Source organism: Muscardinus avellanarius, assembly GCF_963383645.1.
Source record: "Muscardinus avellanarius genome assembly, chromosome: 3".
NCBI classification, from domain to species: domain Eukaryota; kingdom Metazoa; phylum Chordata; class Mammalia; order Rodentia; family Gliridae; genus Muscardinus; species Muscardinus avellanarius.
The window spans coordinates 96,162,796-96,185,012 of NC_137788.1; the positions used below are offsets into that span (position 1 = coordinate 96,162,796).

General features: G+C 38.6%; 1 protein-coding gene across 1 annotated transcript in view; it reads left to right on the forward strand.

The window, feature by feature from the left end:
• NTNG1 (netrin G1) overlaps positions 1-22,217 on the forward strand; it is a gene marked incomplete at both ends in the record, with an annotated part of 365,829 nt that overhangs the window by 302,024 nt on the left and 41,588 nt on the right. Inside the window, 3 exons of the mRNA XM_080691481.1 lie at positions 302-361; positions 9,123-9,290; positions 13,887-14,021. Coding sequence (XP_080547607.1) covers positions 302-361; positions 9,123-9,290; positions 13,887-14,021 — 363 coding nt within the window. The remainder of the gene's footprint in view (positions 1-301; positions 362-9,122; positions 9,291-13,886; positions 14,022-22,217) is intronic.

Sequence of the window (22,217 nt, forward strand, 5' to 3'; positions counted from 1 at the left end):
AGTATCCTAAATATCCATATTTTTATGGGGAAATTTTTGCATAACTGTATTCTTGATTTAAATGGGAATTATTTTTGCCTCTACAAATAAAGTCCCTGAAGTTTATTACTTAACAGTGTTGAACCATTTTCAGCCAAACAAAAGTCTTCTTTTGTAATTTGAGACAAAATCCCAGAAAGGACAGATAAAAATAATCCCTTGACTTAGGGATACTTGTAGAGTGGGTTGGTAATAAAATATTACAGTTTGAACGTTTCACTATTGTTTCTAATTTGCTGTTCATTCTTTTAAACCTATCCAGTTGCTCCCAAATTAGCTTTGTCAACAGTTTCTTCTGTTCAAGTTGCAAACCACAAGAGAGGTAGGAATTCTTGGATTCATACAGTGATTTCATGGTGTTATGTGTTGTGAAACATTGCACTGTATGAATCTGGAATATTTGTGAAGTGTACCCATCAGCTTATTGGTGAGGCATGTGGACTGATACCAACTGATGCATCAGCTAGACCTGAGAATGTCATCTGTAAGAAAACAAAATGCTTCTTTCAAAAATTTGACTGCAACTAAAGATGCTGCAACATTTATTTTCTGAAAGATTAATGTGCAAAGAAGAATGATAAGAGTTTAGGTTCCTGTCCAGACAGGAGTGTGAGATCACTAATACCGACACTCATTTGCAGTGAAAATAAGGAAATCACTTACAGCAAGTTTCAGGGATGCTTTGCAGGAAGCCACAATGTCCGGTTCTTTGGATGGTACCCATTTTACTTTGTGACAAATGAGACACCTTGGAGTATATGCTTCCTCACATTGTTTTAAATGAATTTTTCAAAATACCAGTGAGGGCCTACCCTGTGTTAAGTGTTCATCATGATCCAAAAAGTACTACTCATACTACTTTCTTTAAATGAAAGTGAGCTGTATCTCATGATTCATGAGCAGCCCTTTCCAGCTAGTGTCTGTCATTCACAGGATGGAGATTTTTCAGGAAATGTAAAGACCCTGTTTTTATTTCACCATTTTGCTCTAAGTGCCCTGTGTAACTAGAGTGTCTTATTTCCCACCCTTGATTGTTTGACATATGTCACTTGTTGTTTTGTTTTGTTTTGTTTCCATGAAATGCCTCTTACCAAGAAATACATTTAAGAAACAAAATCTGAACTTGGTTTGACCCACTTGGTGATTACATCATTTTCCAGATTTTAGTCATTGTTGAGTATGTCTTTCTGTAATATCTAGAGAAAAGGAGGAGATGGGAAAAAGGAAACTGTAGAATTCAAAGCATGTCTTTAATGTGCTTCCCAATGTATTTTGAACCATGAATTACTGAAGAAGATCCCCATTTGAGGCAACAAATGGGTTTGAAGTTTGGAGATATAAATTAGTAACCGAGCAGCCCTCGCTCGGTTCTGAGGGTAATAAGCGGATTTGGTCACATGGTATTTGTAAAGGATAGTCACTAATGCCAGTGTTGCTCATCTCCCATATGCAAATCTATGGGATGAAATGAAAGAGGTGAAGGAGGAGGAGGCAAAAGGGAGTATATAGTCCATCTCATGTTCCTGTCACATCCAACATATCCTCTTGGCCTGGAGTTTGACCTGCGCTATTCAATCCCTAGTTTCTTGGGGACACTACACTAAAGAGGTTCTAACACATCCTGGAGGTGGAAAGAAGCCACCTAATTAAGTAGACATCATTATAAATGATGTAGAAAAATTCAGTATCTACATAAGGATGCAAGATAGAGTGGGCGAAGATAGAGCCAGGAGGATTCTAGAGTCTCTTCTTCCCCAGCCCTAGGGAGGCCCTTGTGCCTAAGGAGGTCTCCCACTGGCAATACAGCAAAGAAACAGTACTTCATAGAGTTCTAATTCCTTATTTTCTAACTAAAGTCTTTTTTCCAAATCCTTTCCTTTTGAAAGACTGAAATGAATTTTCATCAGCTCTTAATTTGAATAAGCTTTCCTCCTTTGGGAAAAAAAAATCTACCTGTGCCACAGAGTATTTGATATTATATTCACACAGGTAATGTAATAATGTAATTACAAGCAACAGCAGAGCCATAAGAAAGAAGACACAAAGGGAGAGAAGATGTAATCCCCTCTTCTTGACATCATCTTTCTTCAATTCTTTGTTTTCAACCTTTTCTTTTCCTGTAGTCCTGCCTGCCCAGGAAGTCTCTTCTGGGTTGTAAGGAACCTTTTAAACCTCAGAGGTGCCTTGTGCCTTTACTAATCTGGAATGCCAGCCTTGTGCTCTCCCCACTTCTGAAATATCTGCTACCTTTATTGCTCTTCACTAGCCATTTCTCAATACCTTATTATCATAATTGCCTTATGCAATATAACATATCACATAACATATATATAACATGCCACATAATATATATACATACACACACACACACACACACACACACACACACACACACACACACACATATATATATTTTTCCCTATCTTCCCACTAGCCTATTAGACCAATGAGACTCAGTGTAAGATGGAGAGGGGGCATTGGGCTTCGCCTCCTGAGGAACATTTGGCAATGTCTGCAGACACATTTGGTTGTCACAGGTTGGGGGTTAACACAGCTCCTAGTTGGTAAGGTCAGAGAAGCTTCTGAACATCCTACAATGCCCAGGATAGCCCCACCCAATAAAAAAGTAGTTAGCTTCAGAAGTCAATAAGGCTCAGACTGGGCCTCATTCACTTTGTCTCTTGGTGCACAGAACAGTGCCTACCTAGTACAGGAGAGTCTCGGTGCATATGAAACTCTGCTGCCAACACTGGCCCATCACCTCATGTCTGTGTGCTTTAGAGACCCGTCAGCCTTCAGCCTTGTTTACACAACAGTCATCGCACTTGACGAGTGTGTGTGTGTGTGTGTGTGTGTGTGTGTGTGTAAAATCTACAATGTGATTTGAGATTAAAAACTCCAGAAAACCACAGAGAGTTTCAGAAATCTGATTTTTTTTTTTTTTCTGGCTGAGCTGATCTGTGCACAGTTGTATAGTCAACTCTCAGCTAATACAATTGCTGACTTAGTTATATCTGATTGTGTGCCTGTTGTTTTTCTAAACTCTTTAATATACAGGAGACAGGCAGAGTCTCTTAGGAGATTCAAATAGTGGTGGGACGAATCTAAACATACATTGCAGTTCAGGATCATCACTCACTCATTCGTTCATTCATTCATTCACCAGTTTTGGAGTGATGAGTATGTGCCAGAGGATACTTTAAGTTCTGTGGTTACAGCTGTGAGCAGAACAGACATTGTACATACAGGGAGAGCATATAGACCAATATTTTTCATGGGATGATATTAATTCCAGGAAAAGGAAAATTAAATAGGATTAAAGAAATGGGGGATTAAGGTGTTTGGGTTGAGAGCTGTTGTTTCAGGTGAAATGATTAGAGAATTTTCTTTGAATGGAGACCTACAAAAAGAGGCCAGGAAAGAGGTAATGAGTAATGTTGCGGGGAGGCCCGGGAGGAATATTCCACACTGCAGAGGTGACTGCAAGGTACCTGCAAAGAGGCGGTGGGCTGTTTGCGGAGCCACCTGGGACCATCATGCTGCAGGTGGGGAGTGTAAGAGTAAGAAGCCCACAGGGAAGCCACAGGCCAGAGCACGTGGGGTGACTGAATTCCTCTTTTATCCTGAATGAGATGAAAGGCCACTGGGCTGGTGAGCAGTGGGCTGTCATGACCTCATTTGTGTTTTGAAAGGGTCGCTCTGACTATTGTACAAAGAAAAGATGGTCGGGGGGCGGGGGGGGCAGGAGAGCAGTTTTGGAGACAGTGGCAATGATCCAGGTGAGGAGTAAGGGTTCCTTTAACCATGTGTGAGATGTTGGAGACAGCGAAAGGCTCCATTTAAAATAAAAATCATAAGCCCCTAGCAGCCAGCTAATAGTTAAAATAGCCAGCTAATAGTTAAAAAGAAAAGTATATTTTACTGCAGCTTGCAGCTTAAGAAGTATAGGCTTAAGAATGAGAAATATGCAATAAGCCCACCCTGTTCCAGGAACCTGCCTGCTGACTACACCTGGCATCTTATCTAACACTTGACTACAGAATGTACTTTTTCAAATGATTCTGTAATATTTTGTAAACGCATGTAACTTGGCCCAAACCCCCCTAACTGGTGGTCTTTTCCCTATAAATACCCTCACGTTCAGTTGCTCGGGGCCGAACTCCTCTGCTCTTAAGTGAGATACAAGTCGGCCCCAGTGCACTGGCTCCTTAATAAATCTTTACCTTTTGTTCATTGCATCAAGGACATAAGTCTCTTGTGTGTTCTTGACGTCGCTTATCCCAAGGCTGATTGAGGGTCTCCCCTCGGCGGGGGTCTTTCAATCAGAAGATTGAGGGTCTCCCCTCGGCGGGGATCTTTCAACAGGAGGTCAGTTTCAGAATCTGTTTATTTATTTATTGTGTGATGCTGGAGATTGAATCCAGGGACATTCTACCTCTGAGCTATACCCCCCAGCCCTATTTCTTTTAATTTTTACTTTGAAACAGGGTTTCACTAGGTTGATAAAAAGTCTCACTTCTTCCTGAGGCTGTCCCCTATCTGTGACCTCACAGATCTCAGCCTCGTAAGTACTGGGATTACAGATGTAACCCACCACTCCTGTTTCAGAATCTTTTTAAAAAGCATAGCCAGCCCAGGCGTGGTGGCGCACGCTTGTAATCCCAGCATTTGGGAGGCTGAGACAGGAGGATCCACATAAATGAACAGCCTCAGCTACTTAGTGAGGCCCTTTGCAACCCAGTGAAGCCCTGCTTCAAAATAAAGAATAAAAAATAGGGCTGGGGTGTAGCTCAGAGGTAGAATGTCTGGGTTCCATCACCAGTACTTAAAAAAAAAAAAAAAAAAAAAAAAAAAACATAGCCAAGAGGATCTGCCAATGTATTGGTTGTAGGGAGTAGGATGTATCCCCAATACCACACATGTATACACCAAAAAAGGGCAGGGGGAGAACATAAGTCAACGAATTCGAGAATTAAAGAACTATTAAGCCAGGTTTGGTCAGACATGTACTTAGGAGGTTGGGACAGGAGGATCACAGGTTCCCAGCCAGCTAAGGCAATTTAGTGAGGGGCTCAGCAACATAGTGAGACTCTGTTTCCAAATTAAAAAAATAAAACAGGGCTTGGGGGTATAGGTTAGAGATAGAATGTCCCTGGGTTCAATCCCTAGTACCACACACACACACACAAAAGAATTATTAAATTATTAATATGATCCCTTTGAGATCTTAATATAATAATGTAGCTCAAACTATAGCACTAATGATCATTAATGAGTTCTGAGTCTGAGTGAAAAGACAAGGTACTAAAGAATAACAGTACTAGAAAATAATATGGTAGATTAATAATCTTTGAAATGCCTTGTATTTATAAAAATGTTCTCACATTTTTCAAATCATTTAAAAAAATTTTTTCTCATGTAATATTCTCAGATATATCATGACAAGAGAAGAAAGCTTAATCAAAGTCATAGAAGAGTCCCCGGAATCCTAAAAGCTTCAAATTATTATCGGTCCATCTTATAGATTATAAAACAAATTAAGCACCCACTTATTTTCTGAAATAAATGTGTACTAGTAGTGTTTATCTGAGCATGATTTCTTATATGAGTAACCTTACTTTTCAAAATTAATACATTGGTTTTGAAATCAGACCCACAAATCAACAGCTAATGCCATCGCCGAAATATGTATGAATGGCCGGGCCTGGTGGTATGCACCTTAATTCCAGTGCTTGGGAGGCGGAGACAGGAGGAGTGCCGATTTGAGTCTAGCCTCAGCAACTTAGCAAGAACCATGACAACTTAGCAAATCCCTCTTTCAAGTTTTAAAATAAAAAGGGCTGGGGGTATAGCTCAGAGGTAAAACACCCCTAGGTTTGATCCCAAATAGCCCTCTTCCCAAAAAAAGAAATTTGTGGTAATCATTAAATTCAAATAGTAGTAGGCAACAGTGTTACATTTGCTATAATTATAGTGATTCATGGAATAGGTTTCAAAATATTGAGCTTGGATTTCTTTTCTTCCCCCAGTGCTGGGGACTGAGTCCAGGGCCTTGCACGCGCCAGGCAATTGCTCTACCACCAAAAACCCCAGCCCTGGACCAGGATACCTTACAGATACATTTTTGTCTTGGCTAAAGCTTTGTCACAAGATGCTAAGCCATGGCCATTTGACACACCCTGCAGAATCTTTTAAGTCCTTATTCACAGAGGAGCCTATTAGGAAAATCCCCTAGCCTTGTTAGCCACAACCCCCAGCTTTGTACCTTTGCACACTTTTTACTTTAGTAATTTTTACCAAAAATGGTAAACCCTTCCTTTATTTTTCTTAAATAAATCCTATCATCCCCAGAGTACAAATTCTACAGGACTTCTTTTCCTAATCACTTTCTCAAGTTAAATGAATTTTTCCTTCCACCTAGATTGCTTTATGTCACTATTTCATGTTTTTCTTTTCTTTTTTCTGACTTTCTTGTGGTGTGTGTGTGTGTGTGCGTGTGTGTGTGTGCGTGTGTGTGTGTGTGTGTGTGTGTGTTACTGAGGATTGAGCCCGGGGGCATTCAACCACTCAGTTACACCTTCTACCACACATTGGCCTTGAACCTATGACCCTCCTATCTCAGCCTGTATTACAAGTGTGTGTCACTATACTCAGCTACTTTTTCACACATACTTTTTTTTTCCTAGTTATCCAAACACATGTTTCTTTTGCCCACTAATGAAGTGTCTCTATAGTTCCAGAATATTTCTAAGATTACCTTTTGGACCTAAAAAAGGCTTCCTTTTTTGTTTAAAGCTTGATGTATTAAATTAGTTCTAGCAAGGACTAAGGTGGGTCAGGGAACCAGAAGAAAGATAAACAAAACACAGCCTCTGGCTAGGGGAGGTGAACCCTGAGGATGAACGGTCACTGCCCTCACCTTGGAAATCTTGGCAGCTCTGAAGAAGTCCTGGGGAAGCAACTAGGTTTGGAACTTGCAACCACTGTTCCTGGGAGGCTTCAAGGACAGAAGATTCTTCTTCCAAATCCTTACCCGAGGAAAGCTCTAGAACCCTGTCCAGTTTCCTAAGGAATCAGAGATGCCAATATCCAGATGGAGCTTGGGCAGGGAACCTGGACTGGAGTGAATGATTACTGTTTTCCAAGACAATTTACTTTGGCAATGTGTAACTATTATTATTGATTTTGGCATTTTTATGCAATTGACATGTCTTAACTACTGAATTTATTTTGTCACTGTATCTCTTACATTGAAGTCCCAAGGCCTCCTTCTCCCGACAGTCTGCTTCCCTCTCTGGCTCCTCCCTCTTCACCCCCAGCCCTACATCATGCACATAAGTAGAGCTGACCTCAAATAAAGGAAGAGGCTTGGCATTAGTGTCCCCTCTTCTCATACATCTTCTTCCTTCCTTTTAAGTCACTGGGCTCCTCAAGTTGTCAATACTATTCCAGAGGATCTTCTCTTTTCGCTCTGCCCAGGGGCCCATCATTGCTTCTATCCAAATAGATGTCATTTCATCGGAACCTTGACCTCAGCAGTCTATGGTACTAACCAGATCTCTAATAAATGAATCCACACTCCTTTGATAATTGGTAGCAGATTAATAAGCGGTGTTTAGTGCCAGTCACCTCTCCTATTTTTCTTCACTTAATACCACTAATTTGTACTCTGATCATCAAAATGCAAAAGGTCTCAAATTTTTTGTGAGCCCAAAGAATAATTTAGCACCTAGCATAGTTTCTAGCACGTAGTATATTGACTTCATATAATATTGCATAAATGCACGGATAGATGGATGGATGGATGGATGGATGGATGGATGGATGGATGGATCTATGGATGGATGGATGGATGGATGGATGGATGGATGGATGGATGGATCAAATAGTGACTGCATTTAGAATAAAGTAAAAGGTAGACATTAATGAGAAGTGTATGTATAGACAACACAGATTGCAGTATTGTGTTGCCCTTCCTTATCAATGTCTAATTAGGCCTATCCCTGTTTGTTGAGAAGATGCATTAGATTTCCCACCCAGTTATACCTCACTTTTTTCTATTTAATTTAATAATTGTTTCTACCAACAGAGGCACTGCATTTCTTTTAAAATATTTGCCATTTCTTTTAAAATATTTGAATAAGTTAACAATTTCTTGTGTGGGTTGAAATTCAAGAGAGGAAATCTAGTCCCCTCTTCCCTTCCCAACCACTCTCATCCTCTTTCCTTCATTTCCTTGTCTTGTTCTTTCCACCATCACTCCTAAGCCACAGAGGCATTGCTTACATTTTAGAGAGAAAAAGGAGACCTGGGAGAGCAGAGTAGCTGCCTAACCTTTTTATTTTATTTTATTTTATTTTATTTTTGTAGCAGACTTAGCATGAAACTTGAAAGAAGGGGAAATCTTAAGAAAACTTTTTTCATATGATAATCGCCCTGATTTTTATGTTTTCTCTCACATGTAACCTTGCAGATTTGGCCTGAATAGAGGCATAAGAAAGCTATATTCTCCTCTTTTCATTGGGGAAAAACAGAAATAATTATGTATCTGTCTCGAGCCCTTTTAAATCTGCCACGATTTCTATGAAATCCTGACTGAGTTACTGTCTCGATGTACTCAATGGAAAGACAAAGGACCTTGGGGGACAGCACGTTCAAACCCCCAGTTCTCACATGTTTTTCTCCTCCTTTTAAAACTGCAAATATGAGGAGAAAATAGAGGGAATGGTGCAAAGATAGTATAAATTTTCCATGTGCAGAAATTAGACTTTTGCAACAATGGAAACTAAGCCTTCCCAAAATTTAAAAGGTGTGCACCTGCAAATGCTTCTGTTCGTCTTGTCTGCCAAGAATTAACAACCTCCAGCCATGTTCTGAATGTCCAACCTTTCTATCCTGCTTGAAACAGATGCTATTTCCATGCCAGTCACAGCCACCTGTTGCCGCCATGTGTCATGTGGATTCAATACATGTGATGCCATTTCGCCATCTTTTCTCCATCTCTCATTTTATCCAAGCATGTAGTGTGCTATTTCTATGCCGCTGTATACACTCTTGTATACATTTCTGTTCTTCCTTGCAAGACTGTGAATGCTTCGGCCACTCCAATCGATGCAGTTATATCGATCTGCTAAATACAGTCATTTGCGTGAGCTGTAAACACAACACTAGAGGGCAGCACTGTGAGTTATGCAGGCTGGGCTACTTCAGAAATGCTTCTGCACAGCTGGACGATGAGAATGTGTGCATAGGTCAGTCCCATTATAATTTCAGCTTTTGTTTGTTCTGTGCCTTTCAAGCTATGGGGAGCGATCTAGGGTGGAGAAGCGGGTGACTTGCATCACAGCTGAGTCAGAATGAACCTTCTCAGTGGAGCAAATATCACTGTGGTAGACTAAAATTCATTTGTATTGGTTGAAATCATATTTGGGGGCTATATTTTGAAGCCTTATGTTGCTGTTGCTTTAAAGACAATGATCTGAGATATCGTGTTTAGGAAATGAAGGATTTCTTTCTATTTCCTTTTTTCTGTTTTTATTTTTTTCTCTTTTGCATGAAATCTTAAAACCTGGTCATTTCAATCTATTTGATGCCCTTAAATTATACATTCAAACTTCAAAATGGAAAATTATTACATAGGATTTAATTATCTATATGAAAATTTTAGATTCAAATTTATGCATAAAATTAGAGATCAACAAGTATTGGTAGATTTTAAATGTTGCCATTTGGAATTGAATTCTATTAGCAAGTAGTAATGTATAAGTTTGCCTGACTTTTCCATCCACAGGAATGAAATTCCATTTATTGAAATTTCCTACAGTCCCCAAAAGGAATAATTAATTGCTCAGTTAATTCTCTTATCTTCCAAGATGCATGAATCATGGAAGACCAGGTCCTTGGGAGTTCCTTGAGTTTCCACATAAAATGGCTACTGCTCTTATCACTTGGAGATGGACTGGTGTCCTTTCCACTAAGAAAAGCTTTTCCTACCTTTTACATAATAGAACTCAACTTTTAAAAAGGGAGGCTGATAGAAAAATAAAAAATTATAAATGGAATTTCACTCCATGACTTACCCTGAAGAAATGCATACATTTTATATGCTATATCTGTTATCATACCAGTGGTTAGCCATATAGGCAACCAATATTAAGAGTAGATTTTTTTTTTGCCACATAAAACCTAAATTTAATAGAATTCACAAGATGGAAAATGACAGGTGATTTTTCATTAAAAATTCCAATTCATCTGCATTTTTTAGATTACTGTGTTCTGATTGAGTTGTCAGGGTCATATAGATCCCTGCCAAATGTCACGTAAAATAACTGTGCAATCATTTTGATTTAAATTTGGCCAAATATATATATAATACTTCTTGTTTCTACGATATTTTCTATTTTTCAAAGTGCTTCCTTATTTATTATTTGTGAATTAGTGGAGAAATTACTGGAGTTAGAAGCTGGAGAGCTGGGTTGAAGACCCAGTTTGCTATTTAATAGCTGTGTGTCTTAGGTAAGTCTTTTGATCCTCCTGGTCCAGTGAGGATCAGATGGAATATACAGAAAATACTCGGTAAACTATGAACTGATCTACAAACTTCTTAAACTTAATCCTTATTAACAAAGCAGTAGGGTAAGTATCATGCTGACAAGTTCCTCTGCTTTCTAGTTGAGAAAAATAAGACAAGTTGACCCCAATCATACAGCATTAGCAAAGGGCTTCCTGACTTCAAGGATTGAACACTCTCTCCTGAACCACACTGCCACAATCAGCAAAGCTAAGCCTGTCAAATTTTTACTCATAGTATGCTATTTGGATGGCAGCAAAAATTTGACTATGAGCTCATGAAGAGAAATTCAATTGCCTTCAGAACACTTGGGTTACAAAGATTTGAGGATATTAATAAAAACCCAAAGACATTTAGCTGTCTGAATTTAGAAGGTAGAATACATTCCACTGAACACCATTTGTAAAAATACATAAATGTCATCCTATACATATGGAGACAACAGAAAAGGTAAAATAAATAGGAACACAGAAATAAAATCTGATCATTTTTGCAAAATACAGAAGATTAAAATGTTTCACAATATTAAACATTTTAGAGAAGCCAAAGAGAAAAGAACTTAAAGGCAAAGACTTAAGAAAAAGGTTGAGTATTAAATTTGAGAGGATATACCACAAGTAATTGAGAGTTAATTTTAATACCATTTTGTCTAGAAAGCACTAATGAAAATGAATAGATATTTACCTAACTCATTTTCACAGAATTAGGCAGCACTAATCTTGGAAACTTTGAATTTCATCTAAGCCTTCTCTAAATTAAAATTTCAAAAGAGGTACTTGGCCAATTCTTTAACAATTGGCAATTAAATTTGCAATTCTGGCTGTGAGGGAAGAGTTCATATATTTGATAAACGTGGGCGCTGGGCCGAAATAGATGTTGTAAAGTACTTGCATCATTTTATATTATGGCAAATAAAAATGCAGCTGGTTGGTCCATGTTGCCACGGTGATTGCTGCTATGTGATTACTGGTAAATTTACCCATTTTTCATACAAATTCCAAACACAGCCTCTCCAAAGATGCATGTGATTAACCTGCAATGATGCAACAATTACATGAAGATGACATCCTTGCATGCTTCTGTTTCATATAAACCTCAGCATTAAGCAGGAAGTTAGAGGATGCATGGTTCATGACCTTGGGTAATCACTGTTAATAATCCCTGCTAACAAGCTTTGCATCAGAGTGAAACACAGGGCTCAGCAGTTGCTGCTAAACATACCTCAAAGCAATGATGTATTATTTAATTCTCCTTGAAACCCAAGATCAGGTAATCAGAGGTACATTATATAGAACAAAGCATACACAAGACAGTTTTAATATCTATAAATCAAATGGCAGTATAACTTTTTAATCAAGCCACCAAAGGTATTTCATGTTGTTTTGTAATCTAACAGCCCTGTATATTCTTCATAGTTTCATGGAATAAAATATGGTCCTTCAAGACTATTCCCATTACCTCAACATCCACCATGGAACATTGGTGATATTTTTGAAAAACTGAATTATTTGTATGTGAGGTGGAGGGTAAAAAACACACTTCTCCTTATCATTTGTTTTCATGACCAAGTCGCCATATTTACCACCTTTTCTTATGACAACCGCCGGGATGTACTGTGGCTTAGAGGCCTCATTGTTTGTTTGCCTTTTAATTTTGTTTACATTTTTTTTGCATCTGAGACCCCATATTAATTGGTTGTTGTGGGCTAATTAACTAGAACAGTATGTGAATTTGTGCTGGCCAGATGTAACTCTGCTAACTGGCTTACAAAATGTTGATGATTCATTGTCAACTTACACACTTTAAATAGTAGGAACATATTACAGTTTCAGTATAGGTACAAACTTGTAGCACACATATGCACAAACACTGAAAACCACAACAAAGCCACTATTTAAAAACAGTTTCCATACATACACAGATACACATTAGAAAATGTCAGCTTAAAATAAAACCTTAGTTATTAAGTACAAACTAAGCCAGGCAAAAAGAGAGCATTTTAGAGCTTGTTCAGTCTTATTTTTACATATATATATATAATTGTTAGTCTTATAAATGCTTGTTTGATAAGAATGCTAACATCAAAACCTGACAAGATGAAATAAATCTTAATTCTAATATCCTCCACATTTTTAAGAAATTATCTAACTAGTCTCTATGACTCAAGTTTAAAGCAGAACTCCTGAGTTCCTGTGTATTGTTAAACAGTGAATCCCCATTGTTAATGTAAGACACTAAACTTGGTTATATTATAATGAAGTTTTCAGAACTTGGCTGGTGTTATAATTTTGTTCAGATTTTAGCAAGAGAAACTTTTAATGGTTTCATTTTAAAATAAAAATGTGAGAGACAGGAAGGTATCATAAGTAGCCCAAGAGCACACTGCATGGAATCCAGAAAGGGATTCAGGGGCACAGATTTCCTAAGCTGTACATGGTCTGCACAATCCTGCCAGATAATGGGAGCCAAAGGAATTCCTACTTCTGGTTCACACTTTAAACATATAGATCTCCAGGAGTAAAAACATCCTACATATGAGTATGTGCTGAATCAGGAAAACATCCTGTTTTCTTTTTTCTATGCAAAGTTGTAGTATCCTGCCAGCAGATGTTATCATAAAAGATACACATCTCAAATTATATCTATGTTAAAATTTATTGGGGACTATGAAATTTATTTTTCTTTCATGATCATTCATCTAGGCTGCATAGAAGCTATACTATCTTGTGTAGCATAAACAACATATAAGGGCCCATCACAAAACAGTGTATATAAATAAATTAAGACACTGTCCCAAATCACAGAGCACAACTATCTTTGAGTGAGCAAAGTGCTTTTGTATTGCACTTTTAAAACATTCAGCAGTTCTCAAATATTGAGTATAACAGATAAGCCCATTTGAATAATTTAAAACAGAGTTTACACTGATGGCATATTGATTTATCCTTGATATACAAACTTCTCATGGTGTTCATTAAACCAGCTAAAAATACTCTTAACAAATGGAATTTCCATTATGATCTAGTACCAGTGAAAAGCATGATGTCTTATTTCCTCGGAAGTTTTCAGTTGATTTCCTCCTATATCATAAAAGTGATATCATGGAAGGCTGAGCAAATAAATAAATGGTCCTGAAATTGCCGTATTTGCTGAAGCATTTCATTAATGGGCATCTTTCTTTAAGTAAGTGATGCATTAAGTCAGCGACGCTCTTGTGTTGCTAACCTATGAGCCATGTGGACTTGTCTCCAGCCTGTGTGTTGTCTTGTTTCTGCAGAATGTTATTGTAACCCTTTGGGCTCAATCCATGATCGTTGTAATGGCTCAGGATTTTGTGAGTGTAAGACTGGAACGACAGGGCCTAAGTGTGATGAGTGTCTGCCGGGAAATTCCTGGCACTACGGCTGTCAACGTAAGTAACTCTGGGAGCTGTCCTCTGCCTGCTGCAGCATGGCTGATTTTGCTTGTCCAGGCCGGTGTGTGCAGCTTCTCAGAGCAGAAAAAGACCCAATTCGCTGACAAGCTTTAAAGGCTACTTAGAGCCGTAGCCTGTAGAGGAGAGTGATCTATCAACTGTTCAGATAGCTTCTTTGAAGCTCATCTTCATGCCTTCTGATGGCTGGCACAACTTATATTGAAATATTTTATGAAGATCCATGTACCTGGCCAGACCATAAATTAAGTAGCACAGTAGGGACCCAGCTTGGAAAGTCTCACCGCAAACTGAAGGGTGATGTGTAAGTGGTTAATATATTTCTTGAGCTGAAAGCTACCCTTGGAGCTCCAGAGCTAATAAATTAAATGATATCTATATAACTTATTACCACCCTTGCTCTCATACCCATCACTGAATCCTAACCAAAAATTCAAAGGCAATAAATCTACGGGATATTTAAATGTCAGGGTAAAATAAATGACAAAAATCAATATTGATTTTAAGCCATTGAGGTTAGGTACCACATAGTGAGCTTTAGACAGATGCCATTTGGTTAAGCCTCATTTCTTTGGAGATGATCAGGTCTTCTTAAAAGCTTGTTAAGGCAGGTAGCATGTCAGTGTGTACGTGAAACAGAAATTTAAAAATCCGAGCAGAAGCTTATTCCTGTCATTAATAACCTTTTCTGTTTTGTAATTCTGCATTAACATCCCATTCCACTTACACATATTTTACTGTTTAATATTAAATAATCATAAAATGCATCCTCTAGAGTAGAGGTGGCCAGTAGAAAATAGTGTACGCCACATAATGTGATCTTGGATATGCTAGCCACATTTAAAAAAAAATGTAAATGAAACAGGAGACATTGATTTTGACAATTTAGTTTATTTAACTCTAAATATATAAAATAATATCATTTTGATATTGTTATCAAAAGCATTGGCCAGGGATGGTGATGCACACTTGTAATCCCAGCATTCGGGAGGCTGAGGTGGGAGGATCGCAGTTCACGGACAGCTTCAGCTACTTAGTGAGGCCCTTTGCAACTCAGTGAGACCCTGTTTCAAAAATAAAGAATAAAAAATAGGGCTGAGGGTGTACCTTGTAGGTAGAATTCCTCTGGGTTCCATCCCCAGTACTGAAATAATAAAGCATTAAGGACAAATTTTTCATATTTTCACCGTCTTTGAAAGCAGATGTGTTTTTTATACCTATATCTTAATTGGAACTAGATATATTGCAAGACCTAATAGCTAGCTACACATGTCTATCATATTGGACAGCACAGTGTTAGATAATTTTGTTTACTTTTCACCTGGAAGAGTGTCAGCATACAAGAACTATCTAGAGCTAATTTCTATAGAAAATTATATTATTTTTATAATATATATTAGCTTCTATATTCTGTATAATAAAATATATATGATCAATTCACTAAAAATGACTAACTACAGGCAATTTTTATAGAAAATGTTATAGAAAGTGATAAAATCTTCTCTATGCTACTTATGGGATTTATAGTTATCTGGTAGGTACACAGTAGGTACATACACATAACAGAAAGCCAAAGTGAAATTCCAGGAGCAGAAGTTGGGCTCCAAGAGAGGATCATTAAAGATAGTCTAATAGAGTGTAAGCAACACACCTGCACATAAGCTCTGGATAAGGCCATGGTTGAAAACTCTCCCACATGTCATCAGATCCCAAATAGTACTAGTCCTTAAGGATGAATCCCAGAACCACCACATGAGATGGTGGCCTCAGTGGGCAGCCAATAGTCCTGGAACGGGTGGGCAGTGAGACACAGACCTGGCCAGCAGTCAGAAGAGGGAGAGAGAGTCAGACAGAAGAAGGATAGAGTCAATCACCAATGACATAAAGAAAGAGACTGTAATTAAGACACACTTTTAAAGAAAAAGTCTCATGTAAGGTTCTTGATGTCGCAGGACCTTATGAACAAGTTCCTGGAGTGCAATCAGGGTAAGACTTTGGAAAAGAAAATAAATTAATATTGTCTTGGGGAAATATAACCCAAAAAGGACCTCACTCAATTTTCTATACTATTTTTTAGTGTTATAATCAATTATAAAGGCACCAAATTTTCCCTTCTGGAATCGGAGGACTGGACTGGACTGAACTGAAGACTGATGTACAAATCACAAAACCCTCTGTGCTCCAGCTCCATCACTCCCATTTTTATTTGTGAATCCCCGGGGTGATAGGAATGAATGCATTTATTGTCTTTAGTATGTACTGAGTACCTACCATGACTTAGGCATCAGGCTAACGGTAGCATCTTAAGGATGAAAATAAATAGCTGCTGTGAACATGTGGACTTGGGATTCACCATCCAGTGAGGCCAGCATTGGGATTCACCAATCATGATAGAAAGGAAGAGGTGTGCACATAGCTATTTACTCCTAAAGCTCTGGGCGGGAGTAAGGCTCCCCAGAGAGGTGAATTAAGTAAAGTACTAAAGGATTTATTGGAGGTTTCCAGACAGAAAAAGTGGGCAAAGGTACATGAGCTGACATCCCATGTCCCAGAAATATCAAGGAATTTTGATAGGGCTAGAGAACAAGGTGTGTGTGTGTGTGTGTGTGTGTGTGTGTGTGTGTGTGTGTTTGGAAGGAGGAGAACTGTTAAAATAACCAGGGACTAAATCATGTGACCTCTTGGATTGTAAGCTAAGAAGTTTCATTTCATAAGAGAGGAGAATGGTTTTGAGCAGAAGCAGAAGAAGCAAAGGAACAGATTTATTTTTAGAAAGATTGTTCTGGCTACTCACTTAAGGGAGGCTTGTAAATGAGTAGAGACTAGATTTGATATGTAAACTTAATATATTCCACTTACCTTTGAGCATACAGGAAGGTTTTTGTATGACGATGAAATATTTTTTTTCTTCCCTCTGACTCACCCACACAGGGCTGAGACTCTATGTCAAAATCAGTCATTTTCCCACTAGTTGGCAAATAACTACTTTACCAGGATCTCTAAAGCGTCTTTCCCTAGGATGCCTGAGACCCACCTCAAAATGCAGTAACAGGGGACCACCTGCCCTGGCTGGACACATATTTTCCAATCATTCCTACGTGTTCAGACACAGGAATGCCTGCAGGAATGTACCTCAGGTCACTTTCTTCTCCTTCGCCCCTCCACTCTAACACACAGTGCCCACACATCCTTGGGTTGGCCACAAGTATTAATGGTAGAGATATTAACCTGGCCACAAGAAACCAATGCCAAGAACAAAGACAGTGATACAGTAGGGCTGACTGCCTGCGGTGATGAGAAAGGACATAGCAGACATTTGCACAGGCGCTGCCAGCAGAGCTGACGGAAAAGTCTAGAAAGAGTCTGAGAGATCCAAGCCCAGAGCTCCAGTTCCCCCAGAGGACAAGCTAAAGGAGCATTGTCCAGTCCAAAAGGACTTGAGATTCAGAACAGAAAACAAGAAGAGGGATCCAGTCACTAACCTTATCACTTGCATCCTGTGTGGGAAACAAAGGGAGCGTGCTCTTTGAGGGGCTCTGGAGTTATATGAACCCAGGTTTGAAATCCACGGCCAGCCCTTAGCACTTGCAAGGCTTGGAAGAAATTACTGGGTCTCAACCCAGTGTTTCATGCAAAAACAGGAATATTATAAGATCTGACACATATGGTAATTGTGAAGATTTAAAGAAATTAATAAAAGAGAAATCTCCTGGTATATAGCAAGTATGTAATTATTATTACCTAGTTCCAAGTATGTGTCGATTTAAAAAAAAAATCTTGCAGATTAGACAAAAGCCAATGTCTAAAAACTTTAGCACAGAACTTTTAACAAGATTGGCCACTGTTGAAGAAGCAAACTGCAGGCCCAGGGGCTTCAAAAGAGCCCTTAGGTTCAAAACAAGGATGACACAAGGGGCTGAAGCAAGACAGACTCCGAAAGTCACTGCATAGCGTTAGCTGTAGAAACTGAAGAACTCCAGGTTTATCTCTAAATTTTCTGCCTGAGGAGAACCACCAATTCTATGCCCCATAAATGTAAGCCAGTCTGTCTGCGAGAAAGGTGAAATACTTGAATACCACTAGAATGAATAGATGTTAGACAGTACAGAGCAAATGATTTGGGAGAGAAAAGTGAAGTAAAAAGGTTTTAAGGAGGCCCTGTAGAATCAAAATTAATGCTGAGGTTGCCCAAGAGAAGAATGAGACCACGAGAATAGAGAGATTTTTTTAAGAGAAGATTTTTTTAAATACTTCTTTTGAAATCAGATAAGAGACAATAGCCAAGTCCCAGAGAATAAAACTAAAACTTCTAAAAAGGAAGCAGCATTACATGGTTCATATAAAATGTGAAGGGTTAACCCTTGTTACCAGCACCAAAAGAACTGGACAGAGGTTTGTGATTTGGGGGGTTGACAGACTAGAAATAGCCATATCTAGCTTATATGGGGCTGGTGAAGAGAGATGTTGTCTTCCTGGCGAATGTAAATAAGGTGCACTGGAAAATCCTGCATTGTTTATTAAAGCCACTGATTGATACTCATTTTTAACTAACTTACATGAATAGTAATGATAATTTCAGAAGAACCCATAGTCTGCATATTTGGATTAAAGTTAAAAACTTAGTGACAAAATTTAAATGCTATTGTTATAATTTTAGAATAGAGCTGTAGGAAATTAAGAACTACACCCAGGTGACAGAAAGGAAACTGAGACCCAGTTGCTAGACCATGGCCTACAGCATCAGAATACGGGCTCTCAGAAGTGATCAGAACATAGACTGCCGAGAAATGGGAAATGTGTTCAGTTCAATGACCTGATCAATAAGATTTTTAATTAAATGTGAGTGAAAGATTGGAAAAATACCCTGATAAATCTGTCAAGCCAGATATTGTAGCAAACCACAGGAAAAAAAAATAGTTATTCTCAGGAGGAGAATAAGAAAAAGGTTAAGGAACAAAACATCATAGCTTAGATATATCTCCTTGCAGAGAATGCACAATAACTATATTGGTCTTCTGCTACTGCTATAACAAATTACCAAAAACTTAATGGCTTAAGATATCATAAATTTATTGTCTCACAGTTCGGTAGTTAGAAGTCAATAAAGGTCTCACTGAGAGCCTGTTCTTCAGGCTCTAGGAGAGAATCCGTTTCATTTTCCTTTCTAACATTTAGAGGTCTCCTGCATTCCTCTCCTTGAATCCACTCTTTCTTCATCTTTAAAGCCAGGCACTTTTCTTTTTTGTGTGCCTTTACTACATCATCTCTGTCTCTGACTACAGCTCACAAGGGTCTCCACTTGGCTTTTTCAGTACTGGCGATTGAACCCAGGGCTTCACACATACTAGGTAAGTGATTTACTGCTGAGCTCCATCCCCAACATCAGGCTCTTTGCTTGTGAAAGGACCCACACAGACAACCCAAGGCAATTTCCCCATCTTAAGGTCTTTAATCTAGGCACATCTGTAAAGTTTCTTTTGTCATATAATGTAACAGGCTTTGGAGGGGAGTATGTGGACATCTTTGGGGACTCATTTTTATACTGTGTGCTGCCATAATCATCAAGAATGTCAACTGTGAATGCCAGGGATAGATAACGGGTATCATGGAGATAGAACGCAACTCATACTTACAATAAAGATATGCAAAGGTAAAATGTAATCCTAAGAAATATATACTAGGATTAGAAAAGAGAACTATAGGTCAAGGAGATGTAGACTTATAGTTAAATTAGAAGATAGAGACAGTGAAATATTTTTCAGTCAAATTCAAAGTCCATGGAAAGGCATTGTAGAGGCATATTATAGACAATTTGACCATTTAGACAGTACATTGTCCAGTGGAAAATTAGAAAATTTAAAGACTGTTATCTCCCCAAATGAAGAAACTGAAATATCAAGATAGAGGCTAAAAGTTCTGTCCTTCAAAATTGCTCACTTGTATTAACAAGAATTTCTTCACCAAAAGAGTGAAGAAAGAAGTAATTGGGAGAGCTACTAAAACCACTTACTGAGAATGGAAAGCTGCCAGTGTCACCTCAGTAAATGCTACCAAACCCCAAGGGCATTGTTCCACATATTAAAAAAAATTCAAACCACTTTTGAAAAAGAAGATCTTACACCTTCTTTTAAAAATGTGTATGGATGTATATGTGTGCACGGACATGCACATAGTCACTAAATGTTTAAAAATAAAAGCACAAATTGTTCCCGATAGACTACAGAAAAAATGAGAGATGTCTAAAGTAACCAAGTTAGCAATCCAAAAGCCTTACTTATTAGGTTTTGATGAGCATTAATTTAGTCTCTGATATGTACTAGATGCTCTGCTGCAAATTTAGGCTCAAAAATAAATTGGAAAAATGCAAGTAGTGGATAATTGTACGAATAGTGGCTCAGTGACAATGATGTGGACATCCTGGATAGAACCCACACTCAGTTCTAGAGTAGTGTATTATGGGTGGCAAAAAAGTGAACACAGTTTCAGACTGAATAAAGTTCAGAGGCAGTCACAGCCCTACCAAAGCATACCTGGAACAGTGAAAACCTAGTCCTTAGCAACAACATTTTAAATATAGCAGACAATAATGAGGGAGAGTCCTCTCCTTGATGTGGAGTTTTTTACATGAAAAAGAATTGAAACTTGGATGTGGTGTCACACACCTGTAATCCAAGTACTTGGGAGGCTGAGACCAAGTACTTGGTCTCATCACAGGTTCAATGTCAGCTTCAGCAACTTAGCAAAACCGTAAGCAATTTAGTGAGACCTTGTTTCAAAATAAAAAATAAAAGTAGCTGGAGGTGTAGCTTGGAGATAGAATGACCCTGAGTTCCATCCCCAGTACCAAAAGTAAAAGGAAGGAAGGAAGGAAGGTAGTTGAAGCCAGTTGGTGAACATAATTATGCATGTTACAGACATCAGTGGGTATTGGGAGGGTTATTATTTGTCAAGTAGACTAGTTGATTCAGGAAGATAGAATAAAGACCACTGTAAAAGAAGGAGGTGGTTTCAACCTTGTATGTTCCATAAATTATTTTTTTCCAGCTCTTTGAGAACACAGTGGATGGGGCAGATGAAAGGTGACATGGAAGGGCCCAACTCCATTCTTATAAGGAGTCACAGTTTGGCCACTCAGCTGTTCTCAAAAATCTTACCTCTCTTTCCCCAACAGATTTCAAACTCTTGCACTTATCACTACCCATGTTCCCAATCCTCCAAAAGTTATAAATGAAAGGCATATACCATAAATGAAAGACATATACTTTTCCTAGAGATTCTGATAGCGTAGCTCAGGAGGATTTTTTTTTCTTTTCTATTTTTCCTATGAGATTAACTTTTCCAGGCCTGACAACTTGTGATCATGATGATATTAAGACGATGTTTCCAATTGCTTCTGTGAGATGAAGATTATACCTCTCTAGACAAATACCTTAAACCAAACTTGTAATTTTTCAATTGCCTCTTGTTGCTGTCTCTTCCTATTTGCTGTGTTATTTAAAATGTCCAGTACACATTTCACCACCGACCTCACTCGTTGGACCCATTGACAGGCAGCATGCCACTTAAAGCAGACTGTGTTTGTGACGCTTCAGAGCACTCACAGTCCTTGATGTCAGATCTCTCTCATTTAACTCTTTTATCTCTATCCCTAAGAGTTGGTCTCATCAATAAAATGAACGGCAGCATTGAATTCAAGCTTTTAATTTCCTTGCTAGCAACCTGAACACCAGTAGCTGTTCCCTTCCTGAGCACGGCATACATAACAGTGATGGGCAATAAACACTCCAAGAGGAGCCCTGACTGCCGCTCCTGCTGTACCGCTCCTGCAGGTGGGAAGGCAGCGCTCTATAAACAGAGCCAGTCGGAGCCTTCCAGAGGTAATTGAAAAGGGAAAATACTAGGAAGACAGAAGATAGAAAGTAGCAATTTGTAGGCATTACAAATATGCTGGGTAGTCGTCCTGGGGGGAAAAGGCTCATTTTGTCAGCTAAAAAAGTAAACCCCAGGGTTGTCCCTGTTGTGAAATTTCTCCTGATTCAGCAGGAAAATGCTACACAATAGTCATGCTAAGACTTGTGGTTTCCCAGTTGCAGTTCTTATTTTCCCTTGACTCTTAACTTTAATTTGAAATTGTTAGAAAAAGTCCACTAGCCTTTAATACATCAGGGGCCTGTT